This window comes from Capronia epimyces (genome assembly GCF_000585565.1).
Source record: "Capronia epimyces CBS 606.96 chromosome Unknown aczIQ-supercont1.1, whole genome shotgun sequence".
Taxonomy (NCBI): Eukaryota; Fungi; Ascomycota; class Eurotiomycetes; order Chaetothyriales; family Herpotrichiellaceae; genus Capronia; species Capronia epimyces.
In genome coordinates this window covers 4,187,571-4,213,257 of record NW_006912904.1, presented here as the reverse complement: position 1 = coordinate 4,213,257, position 25,687 = coordinate 4,187,571, and the positions used below count along the sequence as shown (strand labels likewise).

At 53.4% G+C, this 25,687-nt stretch overlaps 10 protein-coding genes across 10 annotated transcripts; 6 read left to right on the top strand and 4 right to left on the bottom strand.

The window, feature by feature from the left end:
• Nucleotides 1-1,184: 1,184 nt before the first annotated feature.
• On the top strand, nt 1,185-2,930 carry A1O3_01523 (FACT complex subunit pob3; the record flags this gene model as incomplete). Its single annotated transcript, XM_007731667.1, has 4 exons — nt 1,185-1,195; nt 1,239-1,847; nt 1,914-2,553; nt 2,604-2,930. 4 exons carry the CDS (start codon nt 1,185-1,187, stop codon nt 2,928-2,930), a joined length of 1,587 nt encoding a protein of 528 aa, XP_007729857.1.
• A 462-nt stretch (nt 2,931-3,392) lies between these two features.
• Nucleotides 3,393-4,345, top strand: A1O3_01522 (uncharacterized protein; the record flags this gene model as incomplete). Its single annotated transcript, XM_007731666.1, has 4 exons — nt 3,393-3,497; nt 3,550-3,607; nt 3,659-3,793; nt 3,846-4,345. The coding sequence occupies 4 exons, from the start codon at nt 3,393-3,395 to the stop codon at nt 4,343-4,345; spliced, it is 798 nt and encodes a 265-aa protein (XP_007729856.1).
• Nucleotides 4,346-6,372: 2,027 nt separating this feature from the next.
• On the top strand, nt 6,373-10,072 carry A1O3_01521 (uncharacterized protein; the record flags this gene model as incomplete). Its single annotated transcript, XM_007731665.1, has 5 exons — nt 6,373-6,662; nt 6,721-6,758; nt 6,812-6,844; nt 6,902-7,059; nt 7,118-10,072. The coding sequence occupies 5 exons, from the start codon at nt 6,373-6,375 to the stop codon at nt 10,070-10,072; spliced, it is 3,474 nt and encodes a 1,157-aa protein (XP_007729855.1).
• A 437-nt stretch (nt 10,073-10,509) lies between these two features.
• A1O3_01520 (uncharacterized protein) lies at nt 10,510-12,152 on the bottom strand (the record flags this gene model as incomplete). The annotated part of the gene is made up of 3 exons (XM_007731664.1): nt 10,510-11,871; nt 11,922-12,052; nt 12,098-12,152. 3 exons carry the CDS (start codon nt 12,150-12,152, stop codon nt 10,510-10,512), a joined length of 1,548 nt encoding a protein of 515 aa, XP_007729854.1.
• Nucleotides 12,153-12,737: 585 nt separating this feature from the next.
• Nucleotides 12,738-13,808, top strand: A1O3_01519 (endonuclease G, mitochondrial; the record flags this gene model as incomplete). Its single annotated transcript, XM_007731663.1, has 1 exon — nt 12,738-13,808. One exon carries the CDS (start codon nt 12,738-12,740, stop codon nt 13,806-13,808), a length of 1,071 nt encoding a protein of 356 aa, XP_007729853.1.
• Nucleotides 13,809-14,486: 678 nt separating this feature from the next.
• A1O3_01518 (uncharacterized protein) lies at nt 14,487-15,261 on the bottom strand (the record flags this gene model as incomplete). Its single annotated transcript, XM_007731662.1, has 2 exons — nt 14,487-15,092; nt 15,148-15,261. The coding sequence occupies 2 exons, from the start codon at nt 15,259-15,261 to the stop codon at nt 14,487-14,489; spliced, it is 720 nt and encodes a 239-aa protein (XP_007729852.1).
• Nucleotides 15,262-16,780: 1,519 nt separating this feature from the next.
• A1O3_01517 (23S rRNA (-2'-O)-methyltransferase) lies at nt 16,781-17,938 on the bottom strand (the record flags this gene model as incomplete). Its single annotated transcript, XM_007731661.1, has 1 exon — nt 16,781-17,938. The coding sequence occupies one exon, from the start codon at nt 17,936-17,938 to the stop codon at nt 16,781-16,783; it is 1,158 nt and encodes a 385-aa protein (XP_007729851.1).
• Nucleotides 17,939-18,249: 311 nt separating this feature from the next.
• Nucleotides 18,250-18,903, top strand: A1O3_01516 (uncharacterized protein; the record flags this gene model as incomplete). Its single annotated transcript, XM_007731660.1, has 2 exons — nt 18,250-18,605; nt 18,660-18,903. The coding sequence occupies 2 exons, from the start codon at nt 18,250-18,252 to the stop codon at nt 18,901-18,903; spliced, it is 600 nt and encodes a 199-aa protein (XP_007729850.1).
• Nucleotides 18,904-19,340: 437 nt separating this feature from the next.
• On the top strand, nt 19,341-22,770 carry A1O3_01515 (tRNA threonylcarbamoyladenosine biosynthesis protein; the record flags this gene model as incomplete). The annotated part of the gene is made up of 2 exons (XM_007731659.1): nt 19,341-19,373; nt 19,441-22,770. 2 exons carry the CDS (start codon nt 19,341-19,343, stop codon nt 22,768-22,770), a joined length of 3,363 nt encoding a protein of 1,120 aa, XP_007729849.1.
• Nucleotides 22,771-23,197: 427 nt separating this feature from the next.
• Nucleotides 23,198-24,727, bottom strand: A1O3_01514 (uncharacterized protein; the record flags this gene model as incomplete). Its single annotated transcript, XM_007731658.1, has 1 exon — nt 23,198-24,727. The coding sequence occupies one exon, from the start codon at nt 24,725-24,727 to the stop codon at nt 23,198-23,200; it is 1,530 nt and encodes a 509-aa protein (XP_007729848.1).
• Nucleotides 24,728-25,687: the final 960 nt, after the last annotated feature.

Here is a 25,687-nt window from a genome sequence, read left to right as displayed (position 1 = left end):
CCTCAGGCTCTCATCGGGTGGAGATTCAACAAGCATGTCTCCCCTGGACTGCCCTCCCTTCAGGACGATGATCTCCCAGATATGATTTCGCGACCGAATCTAGAGGCGTTCTGACTTCTGACGACATCTGTCCAACCAAGTAGAAGGTCATGGTAAAGACACATTGCCATATTTTGGGGGGGGGCTGAGCTCTGGACATGCTGCGCAAAGTGCCTTATCGGCATTCTGACAAGAAACATTCCTTAGCTCTCCCCAACCAGTTAACTGTATAGTATAGAGTGACGTTGCGGTAAAACAGTGGTTTCTTACCTCTGGTACCACAAGGGTCTGCCTCCAGCTTTAGTAGTCACAGCTGAATCGATGTTCTTGGCGACGAGGGAGAGGCTTATGCTGAAAGACTTAGGGCTGAAGGGGTCGAAGCCATATGTGTGAGTATGAAGGGTGTACCTCATCCTTTCCCGTTATTCGACGCTGTCATCGATGCCGGGAAGGAATACAATAAACTCGCTGCGCGAGGCTCTGCGACAGGCATTTCAAGAGAGATCTTGATTCTGGTCACTGCAGTTCAAGGCATGCATACTTATACCTCTAATGATAGATACTATCTCGACAACTGATATCATTGAGTCCTGACTCTCTTGCTTGCTTAGGGGTTGCCCATGCACCGGGTTGCCCATGCACCGGGTTGCCCATGCACCTCCAGATCAGAGATACGGATATAGGTCCAGCCACGCTGCTTTTAGGACGTCGTATGTTGTAGTAGTACTCCGGAGTAGCTAAGTTGAGAGAAGGACGCGCCAAGGCTACGTTCGCGTGGCGCGACGACGTGAAGTTGAGGTGCCCTCCACCCATCCAAACCCCCGGCCTCATATTCAGGCTACTAGTAAACTACACCTCCGACCTGTGCCCTCTTGACCTTGCCTCAGCCTGATCTCCATCGGTTTCTTCTATCCCTCTGCTCAGACGGCAACAAGTTTCAAAGACTGCCAAATTTCAGTCGTTTTCCTCGATTGCGCCGCAAACCCTTGCTGTCGCCATCGGCGCAGCGTTGCGAACCATGTGAGTCTAGCCTCTACAGATTGTGAACTCACCTCTAACTGCAGTCGCAGGGAGACGTTTGAAAACATCTATCTCGATCTGTCGAAACAGTCTGGACGGTGTAGACTTGCGGAAAGCGGTTTAGGATGGAAATCCAGTGGTGGCAGCGAACCTTTCACTCTCGACGGCAACCAGATCAGTGCGGCGCAGTGGAGCAGAGCGTCAAAAGGATATGAAATAAAAATTATCACTCGGGATGCTGCCGTTATCCAACTAGACGGGTTTGAGCAGGAAGACTTTGATCGTGCTGCCAAAGCCTTTAAGATTTGGTACGGCATTAACCTAGAACACAAGGAGCATGCGCTGCGAGGCTGGAATTGGGGCAAGGCCGAGTTTGGGCGTGCGGAATTAGCATTCAATGTCCAGAACAGACCAGCGTTCGAAATCCCTTACTCCGAGATCTCCAACACGAATCTGGCGGGAAAGAATGAGATTGCCGTCGAATTCAACCTCGACTCGGAGCCCACCCAGAATGGCACGAATGGTCAGAAAGCCGGGAATACTAAGAATCGGGGCCGCAAGGCAGCCGCTGGACGAGACGAACTGGTGGAGATGCGATTTTATATCCCAGGCACAGTTTCCAAGAAAGATGTCAACGGGGAAGAGGGAAGTGGCACAGAACAAGAAGAGGAAGAGGAGCAAAATGCCGCCAACTTGTTTTATGAGACCTTGATGGATAAGGCAGAGATTGGGGAAGTCGCCGGTGCTACGTTCGCGACCTTCCAGGACATCTTGCATCTCACACCCAGGTACGTATTCAATGTTTCCATGGATAATTGGGGTTTTCGGAAAATACTGACTCGGGTCGGATCCAGAGGACGTTTCGATATCGACATGTACGAAAACTCGTTCCGATTACGTGGTAAGACGTATGATTACAAGATCCAGTACCAGTCGATCAAAAAGTTTTTCATTCTGCCCAAGAACGACGAAATGCACACAATGATCACCCTGGGGCTGGATCCGCCACTTCGACAAGGACAAACAAGATATCCTTTCATTGTGATGCAACTCAAGCTCGATGATGAGGTGAACCTAGATCTCAACATGACGGATGAGCTCCTTGAGACCAAGTATAAAGACAAGCTGGAGGCGCACTACGAAGCACCGATCCATCATGTTATCGCCAAAGTCTTCAAGGGTCTATCCGGAAAGAAGATAATCATGCCCTCCAAGGACTTTGTCAGTCATCACAACATGAACGGGGTTAAGTGCTCCATCAAGGCCAATGAAGGCTTGCTTTTCTGCCTGGACAAGAGTTTCATCTTTGTGCCTAAGCCTGCCACCTACGTGCCGATCGATTCTATACAGAGCATCACTATGTCGCGGGTGGGAGGAGCTCTTGCAGCCAGCCGCACATTCGACATTACCATGACCCTGAAAGGCGGCCAGGGAGAGCATCAATTCAGCAACATCAACCGCGAGGAGCAACAGCCACTAGAAGCATTTTTCCAGGTGAGTCACCATTGCGCGTGGTGGAATTTATGATCTAACGAAATTCTCAGGCTAAAGGCATCCGCTTTAAGAATGAGATGCTGGATGACTCGTCTACGCTTTTGAAAGCAGCTCTGGTGGACCAGGATCTTGCCTCGTCAGACGAGGATGACAACGCCGGCGCCAATCGGGGTTCAGCTGACGAGGATGACGACTCGCCCGACGAAGATTTTGAAGCGTCATCTGAGAGCGATGTAGCCGAGGAGTTTGATTCAGCACACGAAAGCAGTGGCAGTGATGCGGGTAGCGATGCAGAGATGGCTGATGCTGATGGAGATAATGATGAGGGCGCCAGCGAGGACGAGGACACAAGGCCCAAGAAGAAGGCAAAGAAGTAGGCACGATTCTTTGTGTATCTTCACGTACCTGACTTAAACAGCTTCATACCTGAAGATATCTAGGCTGATCTGTTTGCCCTGTCGTGGTTTTGTCAGCGCGGACAGTGCTAATATGTATAGTACTAGAAGAGACGAAAGTACATGTAGATGTAGTATGCCGAGTACTATCTCTCGGCGTCCCGTGAGAGGTATAAATATCTCCTCACACACCCAACTCGCACTCTATCTTCTTACACACTCAACTTTCACTATGTCACGCCCAGGAGACGTCGATACCATCCACTGGAGTCCATACAATGGTCTCCAGCGAAAGGAAGCTGTGAAAGGAAGCTGTGAACGCTTGGCGGCTCTTCGGCACCGGAAGAACTTTATTCCGGTTCCGGTGCCGAAACTGCCTGTCGTCTGACTTTCCTTTCACAGCTTCCTTTCGCTGGAGATCATAAAACAAACAACTTCGAAAAGATGGCCACCAAAGCCGTCAAGCCCAAGACCGCCACCGGTGTGGCGGCACACCGCAGCCGGACAGGTTGTCAAACTTGCCGCAGCCGAAAACTTAAGTGTGATGAGGTGAGTCAGATACGTTCAGATTTGAGATCCGTTGTTAACGGAACGCGTCCAGGTGAGGCCCATCTGCGGGCAATGCCTGAAATCACACCGTGAGTGTGTACGCTCGGAGGGTGAGGCCAATATCAACGAAGAAGGCTTATTTCGAGACTAATATGTGATAGGGATCACCTTCCGCCATCACCAGAACGCCGCCTTCGCTAGAGAAGGACAAGACCACTCCCTCGACAGCTTCTACAAATACGCCCAGTCATACACAGAGGAGGAAGTGCGCACTTTCCTGCCGGTGCCACAGCAGTGTATTTAACCCTACATCTGACTTTCATTTCCTCATGACCTGACCAGCCGCAGTGACCTGGATCTACGTGACGGACCCGACCGCGGAAGATTCAACCACACCACCACCACCGCAGACACAAACCCCGTCCGACTCATATCAGCAAGTCGCAGCACACACCTTGGAAGCACTGTCGACGGCCGCTGCAGACCATGTTTCATACCCGCCACAGGCCACGGCATACTACACAACAGTGGCTTCACAGGATGCGCACCCTGACTATGCATTTGTTCGAGGAGAACCAGGAAGTGGAATTGGCGGACAGAACAACAACATTAATTTTCTACTCAATCCGCAAGGTCAAACCCCGTCTTCTCTAATCGACCCAAACCTCGAGGCAACCGTCGCCCAAGCTGCTGAACAAGCTGTTGACATGAAACATGAGATAAGAGTCGGCGATCATTTTGAGGCAGAGCATTCGCATGACATGCATGAACCGCTCGAGGGTCAAGACGAAGCCATGGGCGATTCAGACGTTGCGATGTTGAGAAAATACAACGAAGCTTCAGCCTAACGACCGCCACGATTGTTCTTGCGCGCAGGCACGCACGCCTATGATTTGCATACGGGATGGGCCTGGATGGGGCGTATGGCGGAGTTTCCATGGGAGTTCAGATACCAGGACAGGTTCCAAGGAGGGGTTTACGATGCTCGGTTTACGATGCTCATGATGATGGGTGGTGGTCGTCCTGTTTCCAGCAGGCAGAAACGCGAGATCCCCTGTACAAATAGCTCGTGTCATTTCGCACTGAGATTCGCTGGCTCTGTGAAGTCAAGCTGAGCCTGCTAAGGCCTAATCTCACATTGCATTCCAAAATAATGCTGCACATGTTCTTCTCAATTGTTTCAGGCCGAGAACAGTAGACACCTGCTAGCCACGGATGGGCAGCTGACTCAGAGTGATAATTAGACAAAGATCCACCCGAGTCTCAGTCGTGGGGTCTTGCCAACAAGAGAGATACAAGGTACGACGTACGTATGCGTGTTGTGCCGGTGAGAGCCGAACCATCAATGGTTGGTGTTCGACACCTACATAAGTCGCCTTCGCCGGAGCAGAAGAGTATCATTCGATTCATTCTCATACTAGCAGACACCTAGGAGAAAGACTCATCCATTCGTTTCTTGGAATGCCACCCGGAGATGGCAATACAGACCTGTTTGGAAGTCTAATGCCAACAATAATCGATGGGGAAAGCAATCTTCAGTGCTCGCTTAACTGATTCCGGGCAAAAGACCACCCCAGCCAATTTATTCATTCTCTTGTGTTTGTTTGGATGACAGAAGTCGGCGTCAGCGTGTACCTAATATTTAATTATCGACCTAAGTGACATCGATGGCGCACGCACTCGTTTACCAAGAGCACCAGCAGATCCGACTCTCCGGAGGAGCGCAGCCAGCGCCAACAAGTCACAACTGCAGCTGCCAACTCGGAGCCAAGCGCGCCCCCAAGATCGGGAGCGGCTGCCCGCTAGTGGTATCGACTACGTAGTTAGACTCTAGAGGACGTACCCAGCAGCCAGGATGATTTCATGGGTCCAACTTAGACGGTGCCACAGGTGCCAGACCACTGCACGACAGGCGTCCCTGCGGCCTGTGCCAGCCTACCACCCGTCATATCGAACCGAGAGACGTCAGCCGACGCAGTTGATTGCGTCTCCATGTTCTTGTTTTGGATGGGCCAATACGCCAATACTGATCTCAGTCAACCCAGGTTCGAGTGTGACCAGCACTGTACCCCCTCTCTGAGCTGCGTGTAGCTCACAGCAAATGTCTCTCATGCCCCGGTCTGTGTGGTGTCGCTTGGTTGTCAATCCGCCCGCACCTGTACCTAAGGTGCCTGGCAACTTGGAGCAAGAGTAGGTGAGCCGTGGCCTCTCACTGAGAACTCGTCGCGGGCCACGCTGTACTAGGCTATTACCGCGTACGCCGTACACGGTACAACTGCTTGACCTGATCCTGTCTAGCGGGCTGGCCATTCGCCACGAGGGCGATCCCACTCAAGTAAAACATAATATTGCTATGAGAATCAGCTCTCCGTATCCGGACGTCGTAGTCGAAGTAGTGGCTCCGCCCTCTTCCTACTCTCAAGCTGCGCTGAACGGCTAACAGGTGGATGGACAAGCAGGACCACACCACTACAACTACCTGATGGAAAGCCAATACGTAGACTCGCCCACTTTGTTTCCTTCTCTGTTGTTCCGAACCAAACGGTGCTTTCACTTCCTTCGCCTCTCATTTTCTTCCTCAGCCTCGTTATACACTCGTTGACCATCTTGGCCGGCATTTTCGCAGCTTTGGCCAGAAGTCTCTGCTTGCTGCTCTGCGCCAGACTCCCAGTCCAGCGGATTTTGCGTCTGACCTGTCCTTTTCTCGCTCGTTCATGGCCGGTCGAACATAACAGTCGTATCCGTACACAAGCCAGCCAGGTGCTGGGTGAAGTTGTCGCAGTGGTGAAGATTTGCTGCACGGCCCTGCTGGTTCCTGACTCTTTCGCTAAGGGTCTGACGTCGCAGGTGCCAGTCAACTGTGACAAGCACAACAATGGGCCGACTTCGCAACTTATCCCAGAGCTTCAAAGCTGCTGCCTTCCACTCTTCCAATGCCTCAACGCCGTCTCTTTCTAAGACTTCGCCTAATGGCCAGACTGAAATAGTCCGCAAAGACTCAGCATCTCCGTCCCCAAATTCTCCCGTCCCACCGTACAACGAAACCCCTCCTCCGACTTGCCGGCCAGACCGGCCGGCCTCTCGTCCCGCATCCATGGTGTATACATCCCCACAGGAGTCGGTGGTGAAGGAATATCACGTTGAAGAGCTGGTCCCCGTCTTCAGGTTGGCATTGATGCGCATGATATACTGGCTACGTTCTAGCGCTGACCACTCTCGCTAGTTTTCTCTCGAGCCATGCCAACAAGCTTTATCAAGAAGGTGCAGATGAACTCCTCACCCGAATCAGAAGTGTACTGATCTTTCCGGGATAGGCTACTTCCTGAAGCTCAATGACCTTGACACACGTAAGTTTCCAGCATGCCCTCCATGCCGGAGGATACGTTTTGACTTTACCGATTTAGACGGGCGCCCTTACGCCGATCGAAGTTGGACCGAATGCTTTGCTCAGTTGGTCGGAACGGTGCTTTCGTTTTGGGACGCAGCTGCTCTTGATGCAGCTGGTCAGGATGGAGAGGTTGCCCCCACATTTATCAACCTCGCAGATGCCTCGATCAAGATGGTATGCCCCTAGACCACGACTGATGACTTTGTGAGCTTGATGACTGACTGATGAGCAGATCGAAACCCTCCCCACACGAAATCCGGGCGTTCAGCCTCTTCAAAATGTTCTCTCAATCTCCACCGCGGGCAAGAATCGCTACTTGCTACATTTTAACTCGCTACATTCCCTAACACAATGGACAGCCGGGATACGTCTGTCAATCTTTGAGAACGCATCTCTGCAAGAATTGTACACCGGGTCTTTGATCGCTGGTAAAGGAAAGTATCTGAACAATATTCGGACAATTATGGAGAGGACAAAGCACAAGACAGAGGACTGGACGCGGGTGCGATTTGGCGCTGGAACCCCTTGGAGACGCTGCTGGTGTGTGATTGAACCGCCTGACGAGAAGGAATGGCACAAGTCCAACAAGTCCTTGAAGAAGAAATCTGCATACGAAAGACCCTCTCTTCCCAAAGGAGACATCAAATTTTATGACACCAAAAAGACCAAAAAGGCTACGCCTATAGCTACCATCACCGACGCATATTCCGCCTATGCCATATATCCTCAATCAAAGCCATTGATCGATCAATCAACCCTGGTAAAGGTTGAAGGCCAAATCACGATACATTCTAATCCGGAGTCAAAGACTGAAGGGTTTGTCTTTGTGATGCCCGAGCTCCATCCTGCTGTGTCCGGCTTTGAGATGATGCTGCGTTGGCTCTTCCCTGTATTCGACGTTTTCCATCTATATGGTCGTCCTCAACGATTGATTGCCGATACGTGGGACACCAGGGGAATCATGTTTGCTATGCCGAAGGAGCGGAGATATGGATATTTGGATATCATGGACGTGGCAGCACTGATACATACACAAGGCAGTGACAAGTGGAGCGAGCGCGAGTGGCGGAAACAGATGAAAGAGATGACCTCCAAGAGGATGGCGATGACGGCGCAGAGCCGGTCAAGTAGCACTTTGGAAGCAAGGAGGACAGGCCGGGCCGTTTCGGAGTCCAGACACGGCATTCAATACGACGACAGTGCCTCGATCCGCTCGACACCCTCGCGACACCAGCATAACCAATCTACCGAAACTACGTTTCCTTTGCCCAAGAAGGCCACTACGGTGTCAACCAGTGGTGGGTATCTCGCTCCTTCTCAAAATCAGCATTCAAGGTCTGTCTCGGAATCTGTGGCATACGTGTCCCCTACCAAAACACGCCGACAAATCGACAATTATCATCCTTCCAGATTGTCTAACGAATTCACTGACACGGAACCCATCCAACCTCCACCACCGCCTCCGGGTCATCGATATCAATACAAGAACAACGCTCTATACAGTGAAGTGGACGCATCTGACAGCCGATACAGTTCCGACAGTGATAGTCAAGGACGGCGAGCTCATGCAGAAGAGATCCAAGCCGACGTGGGGGAATCAACACCACCTGCACCGGTGGCGGCGCCTCCAGACTTCCAGCATCAGGCTGGCCAAGTGCCTCAGAAACGACCAGCTGTGAGACCAGATTTGAGACGCGAAAAAAGTCGCATGTCAAATGCGACTTTGTCTCAGATCGCTGATGTCAACAAAATGGCGAGCAGTGGGGGGGCGGGGCAGGCTGCGATGGTAACGTGGAACGCCGGGAGACAGGGGGAGACAGGAGATCAGGGGCTCCGAGGGGTAAATACTGAGACTCCTCACGACGAAAAAGAAATGTCTGCTAATCTTCGTACCTCTGAAGCGGCGGTAGCAGATGGGGCCTATGCAGTGAGCATTACTGATCTCAGACCAGAGAGTGCACAAGTGCCCAGTGAGCATTGGACCACTCGAAAATCGATCCCTCGAAAGCCTGTCCCGGTGCTTAACTCATCCGTTCAGCCTCCACTCCAACGTTCTCAGTCCCCAGATAGGATGTCTCGATATGCACCCTCCAATTACGACAACGAATCCAGCGGAACTCCAGATTATGATAGCCCTCCCGAGGATGCCACAACGGCTACCCTTCCTAGAAGGAGGCGGACAGGCGTGCTCAAAACCGTGGGAGACCCCAGCTTCGGATACTCCGGCAATGCCTCGCAGGCCTCTCTCATGGTGTCCGCCGATATACCGGAAGTCGACTTTGGCACAACCTTCACCCCAAGCTTGACACCTGGCCATAGTCGTCCTCCGACTGCAAGCGGGCTCACGGGCCGACAGTCCCCGTTCGATCTTCCTGCCACGTCTCCTGGAACTCCACTGATGAAATCGTCTCCTGACGAACGAACGTCGGGAGGACGCCACACGCCGACAGAAGACAGAAGGCTGTCCTTTCTGGGTGGAATGAGCCCGCAGCTTAGCCATTCCCGGTCTCGTAGCTATGCCTGGCAACCCGCCACGACCGGTAGGCATAGTCCAGGTGGAGGATTGACTGCTGAGGAATTTGTTCAACATCGCGCTGCTGCTGCACGATTGCCGAACGGTTATGTCCCACACCGAAGCTTCTCATCCAGCCAAATTGAGCGGTCTCCGAGCAAACTCCAGAAAAAGAGGGAATCCTTGGGTCGACCCAGTTCAAGAAACTCACTTCTCCTGGACTATTCTCCTCATTTGTCAGCGCGAGAACAAGAACACGTGGCACGGATGACCGGAGGTCCGTTGATCCAGGTGAACGAAAGAAACAAGACGCCGGATCCAACGATTGGATTGATTGGCGCCATCGAAGCACGAGAACAGGAGAGAAGGAACATAAAAGAAGGGGTAGCCGGCCACATGGTTCAGGAAGCAATCGCGCAGAGACAGGCGGCTGAACGCATGTATGGATTCCCGCACTACCCGGGATACCAGTCTCCCACGGATCCCCGACAGGTTGGGCAGTGGATGAACCCCCAGTCTGGTGTTCCCTGGACCGTCGCTGACCCTGCTTCCGCTCGCGGGCAACCGTCATATGTCGAGGCTCAACCGGGGCTACTTCAGCAGCCAAGTCCAGGGCACCAATCCCTATACGGCGGGTACTTTGCTCCGTCCCAAGGGAGCTATATGATGAGGTAGTTAACGCAGATGAGGCATTGTACAAATCAAGCATGGCGGGCGTGGCAAAATTTGCATCTAGGGGCATGGGCATGAGGAGCGACCAGTATCTGCAGTATGCTCTATAAATAGATAGTACACTGGGAACGGTGAGGCAAGTGCGTCTATGGCGCAACAGGGTCTGTCATTTACGAGTACGGATACTCCTCTCCATACTGATATCAGTACTCCGTACTACTACTTAGTAACCTGACACCTTATTACCTTATGTACCTTAGGTGCCTACTGTACCTGGTGGCGCTCAGCGAATGGTTACAGGTGTGTAGTGAGAATTACCGGTATAGAGGCAGTTGGCACACTGCAATTGGGATAAACCTGTCATTCTCCTATCATCATAATAATATCAACGTCGTTCCCAGCCCGACAAGGACCGACCCCGTCCTGTCCTTGCTTGGAACCTAACTTGCCGTCAATGCAAAGCTCACTCCCAGAATCCCCATGCCCAAAAAGGCAAATGCTATACAAGTGCCCTTGTTATGAGTTAATTGCAGGCTCTCGGAAAACAGGGACAGAGCTACACTCGTCATGACGCCAGCTGTCACTGCAAACATTCCGCCATATACCCCTTCAGTAGGGGCGCCAAAACTGCTCTTGTTGGCCAATTTGAACCACAATGCTGCAATTCCGGCTCCAAGAGGCTGTGACACCCCTCCAAAGAAGGATGACCATGCGATTGCCTTGAACCGGGAGTCCAGGGCGAGATAGAGCGGCAACGACATGGCAAACCCTTCTGTGATGTTGTGAATGAAGAGAGCCATGAACACAGAGAGGCCTAGCTGCGGGTTGGCATGGTTAGTCGCATATGTGATAAAACCCTCGGGGGCTTTGTGCAGTGCGATAGCCAAAGACGTTTGAAGCCCTATAGACATGAACGCGTTGGTGGGGACATGATGGTGGTGTTCTCGGGCGACAGAGTAGGAATGTCCAGACACCCGGCGGAGGCTGTTGCTCGCCTCTGAATGTTCATGTTCAGGATGGTGAAGGTGATGTGTGATATGCGTCGAGGAACGCGTCCGCCCGGCAGACGGTATCATGCTCCTCGAACAGCTCTCAGTGTGGGAATGAGTCAGCTCGGGACCGTTCTCGGACGGGCTCTCTTCAACATCTTCCAGGAAAGGCGCCGCGCGGCCATCGTTAGAGAGACTCCGCCATGTTTGATTCCTGATAAAAGGGCCATGGCCCGGCAACACGGAACCTCGTCGATGCACAACCTTGAAGCAATCCTGCCCGCAAGGATCGGTAAAGCCCATGCAAGGGCCTGTCTCGTCACAGTTTTCCTTCTGTCCGACGACATATTTGGAGAAGGTTCTTGTGAGTGTGTTTGGTATCACGGAAACTCTTCGACTACCTGGTGCTGTGTGGAACGACTGTTTACGGTCGCCCTCGTTGTTTCCATTCTCCTCATAGTGAGGCTTCAGAGTGGATGTGCGTGCAAGTAACGGTGTGTCTTCGTCCTCTTCCATGGCTGGCGCGGAATGTGATTTTGAGAGTGAAAGTCCATTGGTGTATGCGTCGTCCTGTGATTGCTCCGCGATCCCCTCGCGCTGCTTCATCAAGTTCTCTTCGTCATCGTGACTATGGTCACAGTCCACAACATGCGACGGTAATAGTCGATGGATCATAAGCGATAGGACTCGTATACCAACCACACCGCCCAAGAATAGCCCTATCAAGAGGAAAGAGGCGGCTCGGGGGGAGTATCCTGCATCTTTGAGATAGGTCTTTGACTGCGGTAGCATTGAATACAGGGAGGAGAATAACTAATACCACTGTCAGCAAGATCAACAGCCTCAAAGAGCGTAACTCTTACCATGACGCCAAAGCTCAGACTTAGCGATGCGGAAAGGAAGCCATCGCTTTCCGCTATTGAAAAGTCATGCCAGCGTGGGAATCGGCGAACTACTATGTCGACGCAGATGATTGTAGCACCGAGCACGCATGCTGAACATGTTAGTACCCCTTGTATAAGGAAATGCACCTCCTTACCAATCCCACTGATACATGTCATAATCCACCCGCGGGTATCGTTGTCCAAAGGCATTTTGAGAGTCACACCTCTGAGGCAAGGTTCGTGGTATGTGGAAAGCTGACTCGAGTCCAGATGTTGTAATAGCAGTATAGGCTTATTCGTTCGGGACGTGGGATATGACTGAAGACGTACAACGCATTGCGGCTCAAGAAATGGCGAGCTGGACCGGTCGCCGCATTGCTGCTACAGGTACTGAGGGTCGAGGGTCGAGATTCGCAGGTACGGGAAAGCGCGGTGGCGCGAAGAAGTACAGTACTGAGTACTCCGTAATAGCCGCATGCGTATGACGATGGTTCCCAGGTACGGATACTCCGTACATACTAGGTACGTATAGGTAAAAGAGGGCCTATGAGTGGCCCGCAACAAGATGGGCACCCTAAGCCTTGTCGCTTACACAGAACGTTTTGCGCACCCCTAACTCCTTACCTAAGCTTCGGACTGGGGTCCCTTGGCCCCTAAGCCTTTTAGTCGAATAGCTAAGGTGCCTGCAGTGCTGACCTCCTCGTGCTCCATTATTCCCGAGACAGAAAATGCTCATCTGTTGATATACGCGTAACCATATGTGGACGGATCCCTCCTCGCATTGAAATCCACCACATGCCCAACGCCTCCCTTGCGATTGTCGCAGCGGCCTCTGCCGCCGCAGGCGCATCAGTCACTGCCCTGCTATTGTCCAGATCTCGACAACATGAACCATTTCCTGCCCCGACACGAACACTGACAGAGTCGCCTTCGATCCCTGTTGCTCCAGTCCCAGTCCCAGTTCCTGTACCAGTCGCCGTCTCAGCTCCTCCTGCTCCTACCACCATCCTGGTCCATCCCGTTGACCCGTCTGGGATATTGCGATATGGCCTCCCGGGACCTATTGCGGACCCCTTGTCCACGCCGTCCTTCCTCGCCGCCTTCAACCGGGCAACCCGAAATCCCCACTGGGTGGCAGAACATTTCACGGCGCAGTCGTTACTTCTGAACAATGCATCTCGCCGGAAAAGCATCTTTTTCGAGGACCCAAGACTGCCTCCAAGGTTCCGAGCAAAATTGGCGGATTACGCACGAAGCGGATACGACCGTGGTCACCAAGTGCCGGCGGCAGATGCAAAGTGGTCACAAGAGGCGATGGATTCGACATTTTCCTTGAGCAACATGTGCCCCCAAGTTGGGGAGGGCTTCAACCGAGATTACTGGGCCCATTTCGAAGACTTTTGTCGAGGGTTGGTCAAGAAGTATCCAAGCGTCAGGGTAGTCACCGGCCCATTATATTTGCCCAAAAGAGATGAAAAAGATGGTAAATGGAGGGTTACCTACGAAGTCATTGGAAACCCCCCGAATGTGGCGGTGCCGACTCATTTCTTCAAAATCATTTTCGCCGAAGAGGCAGCCGACAGTCCCAGTGGCAAGGTCGCCCTGGGTGCGTTCGTCCTACCGAACGCTGAGATCCCCAATCAAAAGAGTTTGAGCGATTTTGAAGTCCCAATCGAAGCAGTAGAGCGGGCGAGTGGGCTGACGTTTGGTGAAAAGCTGCCGGCGGAGAGGAGAAAACAACTTTGCAGGGAGGTCAAGTGTGAAATCATTGTTAGAGAATTTGACAGGAGCCGTCAGCAATCAGGCGGCGTTGGCCAGCCCTCAAAGGTTGCCCCCCAGATTGCGCAGGCCGAGGCCAAGTGGTGATTGTTCGAGATTGTTCGACAGACTGACGCCTGCTGGATCTATGCGGGAAATTTGTTCTACACCGCTGAATTTAGACGGTCAAAGCGGACTCACTCCTCCATCTGCAGTCGATTTGATAGCGTCCTTTCTCACAGCGAGCATTGAGCGGCATCTTGTGGCGGCATGTCTTCTTGGTGGACTGGATAGCGAGGTACTGGTATTACACCTCAAAGTTGAATACTGCTAGTTGAATTGTCATCGACTCTGCTGGACAAGGCACTGGTCCTGACCGATGCGAACCAACATCCCATCAACAGGTGGCAGCGTGAAACAGACTGAACTTGATCAATGGCCAGTGGTTAAAAAGACACAACCAGCGTGTCTGCATTACTATGGGTCATGACACGAAGCCTTCCTTGCAAGCCAGCTACCCAGCAGCTGCTGCCTAGGGGATACGGAAAGAAGTATTGATACACCCACTCTGTAGCCTGCGGCTGCCGGCTCAAGCAAGGCCACCTCTCAACGAAACAGGTCCCCTATCCTCCGCCACAGCCTGCTGTGCCACTCCCTCTTCCGACCCTTGCATGCATTCACACCTCATCTCCAGTTGTATGAATAACCGGGCTGACATCCTTCTCTATCCTTGCTGTGTGCCTTCTATTCACTTGTTCCCAAAGCATGACCACCCCGTAAGACGACCTAGCTACGTCTCTTCGGGCCGAATGGAGGTCCAGGGCGTCCTGGACGGCCTGGACGGCCTGGGCGGAACGCGGGTGGTGCAAAAGGTCGTGTCGCCGTTGTAGTTGTGGTCTCGGTCGAAGTGACCGTCTGCGTGGAATCTTGGGTGGTGCTGACGGTCAGCGTGGAGATGCTAGTAATGGTTTCGGTCTCGGTAGCACTGCTAGTGACCGTCTTGGTGCTTTCGTCGGTGACCGTCTTGGTGCTGTCGTCGGTGACCGTCTTGGTGCTTTCGTCGGTGACCGTCCGAGTTGCAGTGGTGGTGAGAGATTCGGTTGCACTCCCGCTAACCGTCGTGGTGCTTTCGTCGGTGACAGTCGTGGTTTTGGCGGTGGTCACGGTCACGGCGGCACTGCCGGAAACAGTCTCAGATTCAGTGGTGGTGACGGTCAGGGTGGCATCGCCAGACACAGTCTGGGTGGACGTAGAGACGTCGGTCGTGGTGCTGATGCTACTGAGGGTCTCGGTGGCAGTAGAGGTGGTGGTCGAAACAGAAGCACTCTCAGTGAAGGTGGCCGTGATAGTGTCTGTCGATCCGTCGGCGTTGGTCACGGTGGCGGTCATCGTCTTGACTTCAGTGAGCTTTCAATGTCTGGAGAACCTAGCGAGGAGTAGTACTTACCGTGCTAGCATCTTGACGGGCGTAGAGAAGCCCTTTCTGGCCATTTTCGGCGCGACCCTTGATGGCAGCCGCACTGGCACCAGCGAGAAAAAGAACGAGATGGGAGAAATGCATCTTGATGATATGATGATAGTGGGGAGGGTACAGATGCTGTGAAGGAATGAATGCTGGTGGTGGTCAGCTGTGGGATGTGGAAGAGAGGAAGAGAGAAGAGGGAAGAGAGTGAGAGAAGAGCACTGCTTTATAGGCCTGGAGTGTGCAAGCTGATCGAGACAGAGGAAGGACCGAACACTGCCTACCGGGGCATCTTGGACGCCGTGACGTGATTCAGCAAGATTGAGGCAGGCATCTCTGCCACAAGAGGGAGGTGCTGGGCGCGCAACTGCCTGTCCTGGTGCTCGAAGATGAGGGAATCATGTCAACCAGGGCAAGATGTCGGCTGTACTGCGAGGGAAGGCGCTCGATGGAGAATTTCGTGCGCTCTTACACTTGTTGTTTTGAAGCCATTTGTTGGGGCTCTACAGTAGATTGAGATAGATAGCCAGCGTCGAGGAGTTGAAGAGGAAAAGGGGCGAAGGATGTCTGAAGTCACAATACACTCTGCGCTAGGCCTTCGGCCCTATCAGACTCTACCTAGGTAGTTATCTGTGGACGCTGTACTATGAGGTTCTACTACAGGGTCCGGCGGACTCGTACATACCTGGCAATTACTGGTGCTACTAATGTGTATACGTGGTAATAGCCAGTACGGAGTACACGTCTATCTACCATAGCTGCATGTCCGTCCTCGATCAATTGGGTCTGAACCAACGTCGTGAGTATTTATTCTCTACCCAGTCCGCACCAGAACTATCGCGTGCTCAAGTCACCTTCTCGGGTTCACATATGCAGAACATGTCCCATTGCGGAATCGATCACTCCCATGATGTGCCTTGCTCCATCGTGAAGATGGTCGCAATATGTCGGATCTGTATCTTCCCGCGAGGTCCATTCTTGGTGGTTTCCTGGCTCCGCACAAGCATTCGAGCTGTCTTCCAACACGTCCTTCATCTGTCGAAATTGAGGTCCACCTGCGAACATGTACCCAATTCGTGGCTAGTCACCGCGCTCTCGAGCTTTGTGCCGGTATCCTGACTGTATTAGGCGTGAGCCACAGCCAAAATGGTGCAACTAGAAGGCACTGGTCCTGATCGCACGGAATGTTGCCACAAGCACTGGAGTGAGCTTACCAGTGCCTCGATGGGTTCTTCCTTGAACGTTCGGGCCAAACTTCTTTGCATGACTCCATTGAGGGGTGATATGTGCTGAGCGTAATGGCCGTTGATTCCGTGGTAAGGCCTCGAAGTTGGCCTGGTGGACATCACCATATTAGTACCACTATCTCGTGAGATCTAGACGGCCTGCTCAATCAAACAACATCCAAACCGGCCTGCCATGAGCCGCAACAACTCCCGGACGGCGTCTTTGAGTAGCTTCCCTTGCTAGTAGTCATGTAGAGATCTCCAACCCATATATCTGACGAACCGGGCGATAGTGACGACCCTTTCCCGACAATGGATTGTTGATGGAAACCATTTGCTTCAAATGTAGCGTCGAACAAGTGTGGTTGTTATCCTAGTGATGCACAACTTTGTCATGTCACATCTTCCTGTGTTGCTCTCAATCGGCTCTTTGTCCTTCCATAAGCACCACCTTCGGCCCTCCTGTGCTCAATTGCCTGCTTGTATGGTGGCGCCGTGGGTGGCTGCACTGGTGGGAGAGAAACATAATCCTCCGGCAATTTATATGTGGCGTCAGCGTCCCAGGCAGACAAATCTCCACAAGCAAGGAACGGTGCAATCCACCTGCGCGGATCAGTCTCTTCATCTTCAAAGTGAAGCTCGACAGTGCCATCCTGGCGAAGATGTCTGGTCGATGTTTCAGAAGAGGCCAGTTGCTGGACGGTGGGTTGGAGGATATTTAGCTCGTCTCCAATTTCGGGAGTCCAGTCCTTGACAGGCCGGTATCCCTCGCACACGACAAAAGCCTCGATGCTGCTCGCTCGACTGGACCGGGGTTTGGCAATGTGAACTTTGTCAAAGACGGGTTTGAGCTGTGCGAAAATCAGATCCACGTTGCGTCCACGGAAGATCTTCGCAACAAACTTGCCGCCTGGCCTGAGCACTTTCATCGCCAAAGTCAGGGCGGAATACAGTAACTGAGATTGTACATAAATATCCAGATCATGGAGGCCAGTGACATCGGGAGCGCCGTCGCTGATGACCAAGTCGACTCTGTGTGTCTCGTTGTGTTGGTCGAAGTCGGGATCGATGGCCCTCAGGAGAAGTGGCACAGTCGAAGGATGGGTGATGTCGGCCTTCAGCTGGATGATGCCTTCCAGGGGAGCCATTGGTTGCAGATCGATAGCCACGATCCTCACATTTGGGCGAGGGTTCAACACAGAAGCAGCAGACCCTCGCATTTCAGGCGACTTCGTCACTGCAGCGAGATTGTCCTCCGAGGCCAAGTCCATCTGTGGGCCTGTTTGGTTCCGGAATCTCTCCATCCTCTCTACCCACGCCCTTCGGCCGAAGCTTTCACCCTTAATAAGGACGCGCGAAAGCACCTGGCTCCAACTCCCAGGAGCGGCGCACAAATCCACCACGCGCGTACATTTGGCTGGCTCTGCATATGAGAAGAGATCAAATTGCTCGTCGATTTGGATGAGCTTGAATGCCGATCTGGCCCGCCAATTCTGCTCTTTGGCGAGCCTATAATAGGCGTCTCTTTTGTCCTTGGATGATTTCCCCATTGTGTTTGTGAGTACTCCGTATAGCGAGGCATCGACCAACTGGCGGAAAAAATGTAGCAATGTAGCAAAACAGAATATGATCCGCCGTTGTCAGCCTTGTGGGCTTCCGCCCGAGAAGGAGCCAAGATAATACGGCAGGCCAATTGGGCTGTAACTGCCACCGCGTTCAATGCCAGATGAGTGTCCTTTCGCAGTTGAGGCGCGAGGGCTTTTGCAACAGTTGAGACTCTACCGGCCACTGTCCAAATTTTCCCTAGCAAACCCACAGCAACGAGCGCCTGGTGTCTGGATCAAGGCCGATTTTAGCAGATATGGCCCCTAGCATGTCGCTTCACAGCGTGATCGCGATCTTGATCCTCTCCACAGACACATCCCCGGAGTCCTCTCGGTTGTTCGCCAAATACTACACTCCACCACATACGTCGGCCGTGCTTCCTACACCTACTCAACCGTACTCCACGCTCAAGGAGCAGAAGGCTTTCGAGAAGGGGTTGCTGGAAAAGACTGCCAAACAAACCTCAGATGTGATCCTTTATGACAACAAGGTTGTGCTATTCAAGATGGAGAGCGACGTCATGCTTTACGTGGTGGGAGGTCCCGAAGAGAACGAGATCCTGCTGTACAACGTGGTGCTGGCGCTACGGGATACACTGAGCATTCTACTGAAGTACACTGTCCTCGTCCACAAGATGGCGATACTAGGCTGACGAGACAATCATAGGAGTTCGACAGACAAGCGGACAATCATGGAGAACTACGACCTTGTTACGCTTGCCATTGACGAGATAGTGGATGACGGCATTGTGTTGGAGACAGACCCAGTGATGGTGGCATCGAGAGTAACCAAGGCCCCTGCTCAGGACGCACCAAACATGAAGAATCTCGATTTGAGCGAACAAGGCATCCAAAATCTGTGGGAATTCGGCAAGAAGCAGGGGATGGAGTTTGTCCGGAGAAATTTATGACCGTGGTCTTGGGACGAAGCAGGCATGTGGGAAAGCTGTTGGGATTTGAATCCACTGGCGCTGGGAACACGGTGTGGCGTTACGGTGGGGAAATATTGCATTGTCATGAAGACTATGCACTAGAAGTATGCTGTTGTGGCCGACACATTTGTTAGTCACAGGCCAGAGCTCAAGTGAAGCAGCTTCGCGACCGTAGAGTATCTACGGTTAGATGGATACCTTCGGTAAGGTGTTCTAGCACCCAAACGTGGGAGCGTTTCGTGAACTACGAGCCTAAGCCGACGTCATTTGCCCACGGCACCCAAAAAGTGCATGCTATACACTGCTCCCAAAAGTCACAGGCACCTAACAGGGTTATTTAATTTGTACATATCACCCTCCTCCCTTCCTCTATAAGAAGGTGGCCATTTCAGTATTTCACCAGACAAGTTCTCACCATGAAGCAGCGTTTCTCTTCCCTTGATGTAAAGGTGAGTTGCTCCAACCTCTTTCCCCAATGGCGATCCCATCCAGGCTGATGGAAATGTTGTTGAACAGGTTATTGCGGCTGAATTGGCCACATGTCTTCCTACATTGCGTGTTTCGAACATCTACGATCTTTCCAGTCGAATATTCCTGGTCAAATTTGCCAAACCCGGCCGACGGGAGCAGCTCCTTGTTGACTCTGGATTCCGATGTCACTTGACCTCTTTCTCGCGAACCGCGGCAAGCGCACCCTCGGCCTTCGTCAGTCGGCTGCGGAAGTACCTCAAGAGCAGGCGGGTGACAAATGTACGCCAAGTTGGCACAGATAGAGTCATCGAAATAACGTTCAGTGATGGACAATACCGGCTGTTTCTGGAGTTTTTTGCAGCCGGAAACATAATTGTAACAGACGCGGACTTGAATGTCCTTGCTCTGCTGCGGCAGGTGAGCGAGGGGGATGAGCAGGTTGATGTCAAGCTGGGTGGGAAATATATCCTTGAGGCGAAACAGAACTTCCACGGAATTCCTCCCATCACAATTGACCGTGTAAAAGAGACTCTCGAAAAGGCTACACAGAGAACAAAAGCAGCAAATGAGATTGGAGGCAAAAAGGCGAAACGAGCAAAAGGAGGAGATGATCTGAGAAAGGCACTGAGCGCGGGCTTCCCAGAGTTTCCTGCTCATCTGTTGGAGCACGTTTTTCGAGAGACAGGTGTGGACGGAAGCGCGAAGGCAGAGGATATTCTAGCGGTCACCCAACAAATTGAATTGGTTATGAAGGCTCTGGATCGTGCGCAGAGCATCTTTAAGACCTTGGGAACTGGACAGTCCAAAGGGTTTATTATTGCGAAGACGAAGACTCCCCCTGACGACCAACCCTCAGACGCCCGAAATCCCGATCGAGACACCCTGCTTTATGACGACTTTCATCCCTTCAAGCCGTGCCAATTTCAAGACAAACCTGGCATTCACATTTTAGAGTTTGACGGGTTCAACCGTACGGTCGACGAGTTCTACTCTTCAATAGAATCCCAAAAGCTAGAATCTCGACTTACCGAACGAGAGCAGGCTGCAAAAAAGAAGCTGGAGAACGCAAAAGACGAGCACGGTAAAAGAATAGGCGCACTTAAGCAAGTCCAAGAGCTCCACGTTCGAAAAGCTCAAGCTGTCGAAGCCAATGTTCACCGCGTCGAGGAGGCATGTGCTGCCGTCAACGGATTGATCGGACAAGGCATGGACTGGGTCGACATCGGAAAGCTGATCGAGAATGAACAGAAGCGGGGGAATGTTGTGGCACAAATGATCAAGCTTCCGTTGAAACTGGAAGAAAACACCGTCACCCTGTTGCTCAATGAGCCTGGATTCGACGAGGAAGACGAAGAGGATGAGGATTACAAGTCAGACGAAGAAGAAGATTCAGACGAAGACTCCCGCAAGCCCACCGCTAAACCGGTTGCAGATAAACGACTGCCAATTGATATCGACCTCGGGCTATCACCATGGGCAAATGCTAGACAGTACTATGAGCAAAAGAAGACTGCTGCGGTTAAGGAATGGAAGACGAAGGAAGCATCTACAATGGCACTTCGATCAGCCGAGAAGAAGATAGAAGCAGATCTGAAGAAGGGTCTCAAGCAGGAAAAAGCAGCTCTCAGGCCGGCAAGGAGGCAGTTCTGGTTTGAAAAGTTTCTGTACTTCATCTCCAGTGACGGCTATCTTGTGATTGGAGGGAAGGACGCACAGCAGAACGAGCTGCTATACAGACGGCACCTGAAGAAGGGTGACGTCTATGTCCACGCTGATCTCCAAGGCGCATCGAGTGTGGTTGTGAAGAACAACCCGCGAAGCCCCGATGCACCCATCCCCCCATCGACTTTGTCGCAGGCAGGTGCTCTCACTGTCTGCACAAGTAGCGCCTGGGATTCCAAGGCCTTGATGGGTGCATGGTGGGTAAATGCCGAACAGGTGAGCAAGACCGCGCCGACAGGAGAGTATCTTACAACTGGTGGCTTCATTATCAGAGGTCACAAAAACCTGCTGCCTCCAAGTCAGCTTCTGTTAGGCTTCGGAGTCTTATGGCTGATCAGCGAAGAGAGCAGAGCTAACCATGGGAAACACCGTCTTGGAAGGACTGAGAGCATTATCTCAGGAGAAGAGGACGCGCTGGCAAACGATGCAAGAGGCCTAAGCATAGATGAGCAAGAAGCTGCAGATGGGCATGGAAATGCAGTCCCCGACGTTGAATCTGCCGCCGACTACGCTGAGGAGGAAGAGAAAGACGACAATCGAGGGGCAAATACAGAGGACGACCCTCAAGGTCAGGGGGCAGAAGTTGGCGGTGACAGCGACGATGACGACAACGATTCAGTTGCGTATTCTGAAGCCGACAATAGTCGCTCGAACCCTCTACAGCTCGACAGTGTCGGTCTTCAACAAGATACAAATGAGGCAGGAGACCAAAGGCCTGAGGTTGGTCTCGATACGGACTCTGAGGGCAGGTCAGAGGATGGCGATATTGAAGATGGCTTCAACAGCGGGGACCCCGGCCGCGAGACATCCACAGGACCATCCCCCTCGGCATCTTCACAACCGCAGTCCCAATCCAAGCCCAAACCGCCACAGCTCACGCGTGGCAAGAGAACGAAGGCTAAGCGAGCCCAGAAAAAGTACGCGGATCAAGATGAAGAGGACCGTGCTCTTGCCATGCTACTGCTCGGGTCTAATCGCGGCCAAGAACGAAAACAGGCAGTAGAAGCCGAAAGGGCAGCGCGTGAAGCCAAGGCGGAAGCCGACCGAGAGCGACGCAAAGCGCAGCACGCCAAAGCCGCGGAAAAGGAACGTCAGCGGCGCGAGAGACTTGAAAATGCGGCGCAGACTGGAGGTACAGCAGACGGGACCGGCATTGCCGAGCTTGACGAAGATGACGAGCTGAGTCGGGAGCAACTGGAACAAGAACGCCGTGACCTGCTGGACATTGACCGGCTGGTGGCCATGCCGGAACCGGGAGACGAGCTTCTGGCTGCGATACCAGTATGCGCACCCTGGACGGCACTCTCACGGCAGAAATACAAGATCAAGTTACAGCCGGGCAACGCCAAGAAGGGCAAGGCCGTCAAAGAGATCCTAGGCTTCTGGACATCTTTGGGTACCAAGGGCCCTAAGGTGGTGGACGAGTCAAACCGTGATAAGGAGCGCGTGTGGAGGCGCGAGGTCGACCTGCTCAAGGAGTGGCGTGTCGAAGAGGTTGTCAGCCTTGTCCCCGTCAAAGGGTGCCGGATTGTGCAGGGGGGCGGCATGACGGGCTCACTGGGCGGCGGCGGCGGAAGCGGTGCCGGCAAGGGCAAGGCCGGTGCCGGCGGGAAAGGCAAGTCGAAAGGCAGTTCTGGCAGGAAGGGGAGATAGAAGTGCCGAAAGTCAACCGGGGACAGAAGATTTTTGTTTTAATGCATAGCCTACAGCATGTACCTTGGATCATACTATACCGAAACTACGTAGCCAGTCAAGAACTGACCAGTCCAAGGCAGCCTCGGGCAGCCTCGCCGCCACCGGATCTACAGATTGGGTGAATGTCCAAAGCGAATGAAAGAACAGGAAGCACGCATGACAGGGCCGAGACTTAGCTGTAGTCTAGTGATGCAGACGGTCTATTTGTTTCTATGATCTATGGTAGAGGTATAAGAACCGGCGACAAGCAGTTCGCGGCGAGTTTGAGTTTGCGAACACAATGGCAGCTCTAATTTCTGTCCTGGTCCTGGTGCTGGTGGGCGGCCACCAGTCGACCAACGGGCCCTAGGCTCGTTCCTACGTGGACTTGTTCTTTTGAAGACGTCTAGGACTCGACTCTTTCCGTCGCGGCCTTCTCGATGCGATCAATTACTGCGTCTTCGATATCTCGAGTGGGTGACTCAGCGCTTGCAATCCCAATCCCATTCCCATCCACGGCTGCGTCTGCGTCTGCGTCTGCGTCTGCATTGGGTCTTAAAATGCCGTCACCCACCCCGCCACTACGTCTGACCGCCTCGGCGAAGATGAAGGTGCAGTCGAGATGGTCGAACAGCCGCAGCACGCCGAAGAGCGAGTGTGCAAGGTGCATGATGTCGGGGCCGATGTGGACGTTGTACAGAGTCACTTTGACAACCTGTTCCAGGCGGGTGGATGGCTGCGGGACCGGGACCGGGGTGAGAGCGAGAGTGTATGTAGCGACCGACGTGATCGGGCCGTATACGGACTCGGAGACCACGGAGGACGGCGTTGCGGAGGAAGGCGTCACAGGCAGACCGGCGAATGGAGGCCAATGGCATGAGATCAGGCCGACGGCCAGACCATCTTTGTCTTCGCCGCCGGTGTGGCTGTGGGCGAAGGCGCGGACGAGCTCGTCAAACTTGGCCGCGACTCTGCCGGCCGCGACGGCAGGTTCGGAGAACAAGACGAGCCGGCCGCGGGGGGCGTAGTGTTTGTATTTCATGCCCGGGGCGCGCGGTGCTGCGTCCACGTCGTCCAGGAGGTCTTTATCTCCCGAGCCGGTCGTGTCGTGGCGTTTGTAGCCGATAGCCGTGTGGGCGAAGCGGTTTGCGAACTGGCGTCCATGGGCGACCAGCTCGGACTGCGAGACGCCGCCCGGGCGCAGGATCAGAGGCGGGTCATGCAGGCCGTCGACGACGGTGCTCTCGACGCCGACGTCGCAGGGCCCGGCGTCGAGGACGAAGTTGATCTTGCCCTTCAGATCATCGAAGACGTGCTGCGCCGTGGTGGGCGACGGCTTGCCCGACGAGTTTGCCGACGGCCCCGCGACCGGCCGGTCGGTCGCGGCAATGAAAAACCGCGCGGACTTGGACGCCGGGATGCGGAAGCCGATGGTCGATTGGCCGGGATGCACGTTTCGAGCGAACCTGAACCTGGGATCCTTGGGCACGGGGAGCAAGATGGTCAGCGGGCCGGGCCAGAACCTCTGGGCTAGAGCGTGATAGATCTCCGGCAGCCGTTCACCCGTGAGCCGCTCCAGGTGCGCGATCGAGGCGGCGTGCACGATCAGAGGGTTGTCGCTGGGTCGGCCCTTGGCCGCAAAGATGCCCGAGATGGCAGCCTCGTTGGTCGCATCCGCCCCGAGCCCGTACACCGTCTCGGTGGGGAATGCGACCGGTGGAGCGATTCCATGTCTGATCGACTCGACCGCGTCTCGCAGAAGAGAGGCGTTCCGGTTGGAACCGGCGCCTTGGGTGTATTCGAGGTAGATTTGCCGGTATTCCTCGTCCGACGCCGTCTCCGGGAGATCGAGCTCTTTCAGGCTGACGATGCGCGTGTCGCAGTTCGTGTAGGGCACGAATGCCAGCCGTTGGCCGTTGCGGATGATCTCCTCCATCGTGGGCGTGGTCGTGGGTGTCGAGGCCGTCCGAGCCTGTGCGGTACGACGCGGTGGATGTGTCGAGATGAGCCTGTGTACGCTCGGTGATGGTGATAGTTGATATGGCGGAGTGGTAACTGTCGAGCGGAGAAGATGGGATGTCTGCGGTCGCATAAAAATTGATATCAATCTCAACCTGGACGCCAGGAAGATGATGTGCTCCGGCAAGGGATGGGCCAGTGACTGAAGGCAAATAATGAGGTCGAGGGGTTCAGCATATTGAACCTCTTGCCAAAACCGTTTGGTCGTCAAGCAGTGGCGCGGTGTCGATGTCGAAGATGGTGGACTCAGGCTAGCTAACACATGCTGGCGTCGTTCCAGGGGCGACAGTGGACTGCGTGTGAGTGAGCTGAAAGTATGATGCAAATCAGAGATCAGGGATGAGTGATCAGGGATTGAACACACTACGCACTACTCTGAACCTCTGAGAGTTCAGTCTCGTCGGCGAGGCTCATGAAATTTTTCCCGCGCGGCACTTCCCGTTATAGACTAGCGCAGCCTCGTTGCCTACTGCATACAGCCTCGTCACATATTTGGCCGCTTGGATAACACTGGAGCTCCATTGACAATGAATATCCATGATGACCAGAACGCTGAGCTAAGAACGAGTGCAGCCTCACAAAATGGAGGAAACTCGCGACCGAGGGGGCAATCGCTCAACCTCGCACACCTACAAACTAGACCGTTGTGCGGTTCGAACAAGATAACGAACTGTTGGCTGGAGGAAGAATGATCGCCCATGTCGTCCAGGTGCTCCAATCAAGAGACAATTCCATCATCATCGGAGACTCGGTCTACTTTACCCAGCCTCATCCCACGCCATATCTCCGTATCTCTTACCCTGGGTGCTGTGGGGTGTTAGCGTGGCCGGTATCTACTCCGTACTATCAGCCCCCTTAGGCCAACTGATAAGACAGC